Source organism: Tachysurus fulvidraco, chromosome 12, assembly GCF_022655615.1.
Source record: "Tachysurus fulvidraco isolate hzauxx_2018 chromosome 12, HZAU_PFXX_2.0, whole genome shotgun sequence".
NCBI classification, from domain to species: Eukaryota; Metazoa; Chordata; class Actinopteri; order Siluriformes; family Bagridae; genus Tachysurus; species Tachysurus fulvidraco.
In genome coordinates, this window is record NC_062529.1 from 3809972 (window position 1) to 3813186 (window position 3215).

Here is a 3215-nt window from a genome sequence, read left to right on the forward strand (position 1 = left end):
TTACACACCATCGTCGTGCTAAGAATTGTGTTTGTGTCCAGCAGTTCTACTCTGCAGAATGTAAGCTAATAAAATTTAAATAGCCTCACTAGCATAACACGCCGGCAGGCGCCTGGGTCCCGGTCAGGGCAACCTATTTATCTTCAGTTCACTCTATTAGATTTTTCTTCTCTAAAGAATGACTTCTCTCCATCCTCAGAGTCACTGATGCACTCTAATCTCCTCAGTCATTATCTGGTTTATGACTGCACATTAAACACTCTACACCTAAACCAGACTCAAGTTTCTGGCCAAAAAAACACAATGCTGTACTGAAACAGATCGATAGGAGCGCCGCGGTAAACTGACAAGCGCTCATATTTACAGTATACACACACAGAAAAGTGGTTGGGCTTTCTATTGAGAGAGAGAGAGAGAGAGAGAGAGAGAGAGAGAGAGAGAGAGAGAGAGAGAGAGAGAGAGAGATCCTGTCACTTCCTGTGTTAAGTTCAAAATAATACCTAAGGCTCCAGATTTTATTAACTTTACCAGATTTCTTGTGGGACAAATGTTTACATACACTTTAGAGCTCTGGGTTATTGTCGTTCTAAACTGTGCCTTCAATCCCGGCTAGAGGAACATTTCACACTTGAAATATAGAAGTGGGGTTAGCACAGCTTTTGTGACGTTAACCCTGCACTGTGGTGCCAAACATACAGAAAGTTACGACTAGATGCTTAGAAACAGACACGAAATCAGAAACAGGACAGCACTTATCCCATGTAGGGTGAAAATCAGCAAATAGCAACATGTAACAAAAACAGCTCAGTAGCGTTAGCCGGCAAAACACGGAACATTGTGGTATTGTGTGGCGTAGTGAGTGGGAATTATTGAAACTGAAATATATGGGGAAATTACCGAACGCCTGGATGATTACAGGACAAACAATGATACCTGGTCTAGTTCAGAACAGCAGCTTTTAACCTTTTTTTTTTTATTTTTTTTTTTAATTATTAATCCAACCTTAAATACGGACATTAAAGCCAGGGTTTAGGAATGTACAGTGTGAAACTAGATTATGAATAACCAGGATTATTCGTTAGACCCAGGTAAAGTATGAACAGTGTGAAATGTGAATCAAAATAACCCAGGATTTTGGAGTTTATAAAAGACATGGTGGTATTGCCTTTGAATTTCTAAGCTTCAAATCAAGAGTTTTTGACCTTTAGAAAATGTAACTTTCAGGCTTAACGTAAGTCTTGACGGACTTCTTCCGTATTATTTAGATAATCCTCCTTTCCATGCATTTTTTTTTTGTTTTTTGAAGTGCACTAGACTCTTTTTCAACAGCATGATGCCACCACCCCCATGCTTCACAAGTGGCACAGTGCTGTTCAGAATAAAAGCCTCATCCTTTTTCTTCCATATATTGCCCTGAGCATTATGTCTAATCTGAGCAGGGAGAAGTCCTTCAAAAACATGGTGATCATTTGTAAACGTCATTCTGGTCTTACTTATGCAGGTCTTGAAATTAGAGGCTTCTTCCCTGTATTCCATATTATTCTATTTCTTGCGAGTATAAATCACTGCTGATCAAATGTTTTTGAATCGCAGGTTGTATGTGGTAGCCTAGAGGTTAAGGTGCTGGATTACCAATCGGAAGGTTGTAAGTTCAATTCCCACATGAACCTGGCTGCCACTGCTGGGCCCCTGAGCAAGGCCCTCAATCCTCAACTAGGGTCATATGAAGATCACTACAAACACACACTGCCATGGAAACACACCTTAAATACAAGTTAACCTCTGAGAATGAACAAGCGCTCATGGTTCAACGTACACTGTCATGAATTTATTCTTAAAGCTCTTCTTTCTTTAAATATGTGGGGGTTTTGACAGAGTTGCCAGATCTTTATTAATAAGAAAACATCCTATAATAATCACCCCCTATAAACTGTTACAAATTTACAAATTGCATCATGGTGCATTTGTGTTCATTGGGGGGGGGGGGGGGGTTTGGGTGGGTTTGACAGAGTTGCCAGATCTTTGGTAGTAAGAAAACATCCTATAATAAGCATATCCTATAAACTGTTACAAATTACATCATGATGCATTTGTGTTTATTCGTGGGTTTGTTTGTTTTTTGTTTTTGTTTTTTTTGACAGGGTTGCCAGATCTTTATTAGTAAGAAAACATCCTATAATAAGCATCCCCTATAAACTTACAAATTGCATCATGATGCATTTGTGTTCAGGGGGGGGGGGGGTTTACAGGGTTCCCAGATCTTTGTTGGTAAGAAAACATCCTATAATAAGCATCCCCTATAAACTGTTACAAATTACATTATGATGCCTAATAAACAAAATGGAAAGGGGTTCATTTGAGTTTGAGGGTTTATGATATGAAGATCTGGCAACCCTGTCAAATAAATACACGTTTACTAGGAAGATTTACAAACTTTTTTTAAATAGTAATAATATAATATAATACAATACAATATAATATAATATAATATAATATAATATAATATAATGATGTTGTGGTAATGTTAGCATATTAGACTTTAATAGCACTAAATGTGTGTTTGTTTTGCTTTTTCTAGTTTTTTTTTTAAACAGTTTTTTTAAACAGGTTTAGTTTACAGTAATATAGAGACTTTTGTCAATTATTTTCGCTTAATTATTACAATTATTCCTCAGTATAATTATACCTATTAGCTAGCAACTCAACAGCTGGCCTGATAGCAATGGGGGAAAAACTTACCACTGAGTTCTTCATAGTTGATTTGACGGTGAATCCTTCCGTCTTCAGCATTGTTTTTGTTCCACCCGAAGTTCTCATGTTTTTACACGTCGAATGCAGATTAAAACGCTATAAAACAACTTATCAGAGGCTGAGTAACAAATTTTCTTCTCTAAACACCATAACACCGGTGAGCCTCCTGTTTGGGTTGCTATGACCACGCTGCCGTTGCTAGGCAACGTTTCAAAGGCAGCAACAGAACCTGCACGCGACACGGAAGCCCATAATATTTCAATACATTTACATCTAAACTAATAAACATTTTAATTCATTCAGATTCTCGATTATTGTTTTAAGTTTGGACTCTTTGTTGATTAATTTTCTGTAATTATATTTTATTTGTATTATTTTATTAAACTAAATTGTATTTAGCTAAAAATGAATCATTTATTTCAGTTTGGTCTTAAACTCACTTTCTTTCTTTTTCTTTTTTTCTG

At 36.8% G+C, this 3215-nt stretch overlaps 1 protein-coding gene across 1 annotated transcript in view; it reads right to left on the reverse strand.

Annotated features, from left to right (window-relative positions):
- pacrg (PARK2 co-regulated) overlaps positions 1-2960 on the reverse strand; it is a 108845-nt gene extending 105885 nt beyond the window's left edge. Inside the window, exon 1 of the mRNA XM_027159739.2 lies at positions 2740-2960. Within this exon, the coding sequence (XP_027015540.1) occupies positions 2740-2817 (78 nt within the window). The 5' untranslated portion in view covers positions 2818-2960. The remainder of the gene's footprint in view (positions 1-2739) is intronic.
- Positions 2961-3215: the final 255 nt, after the last annotated feature.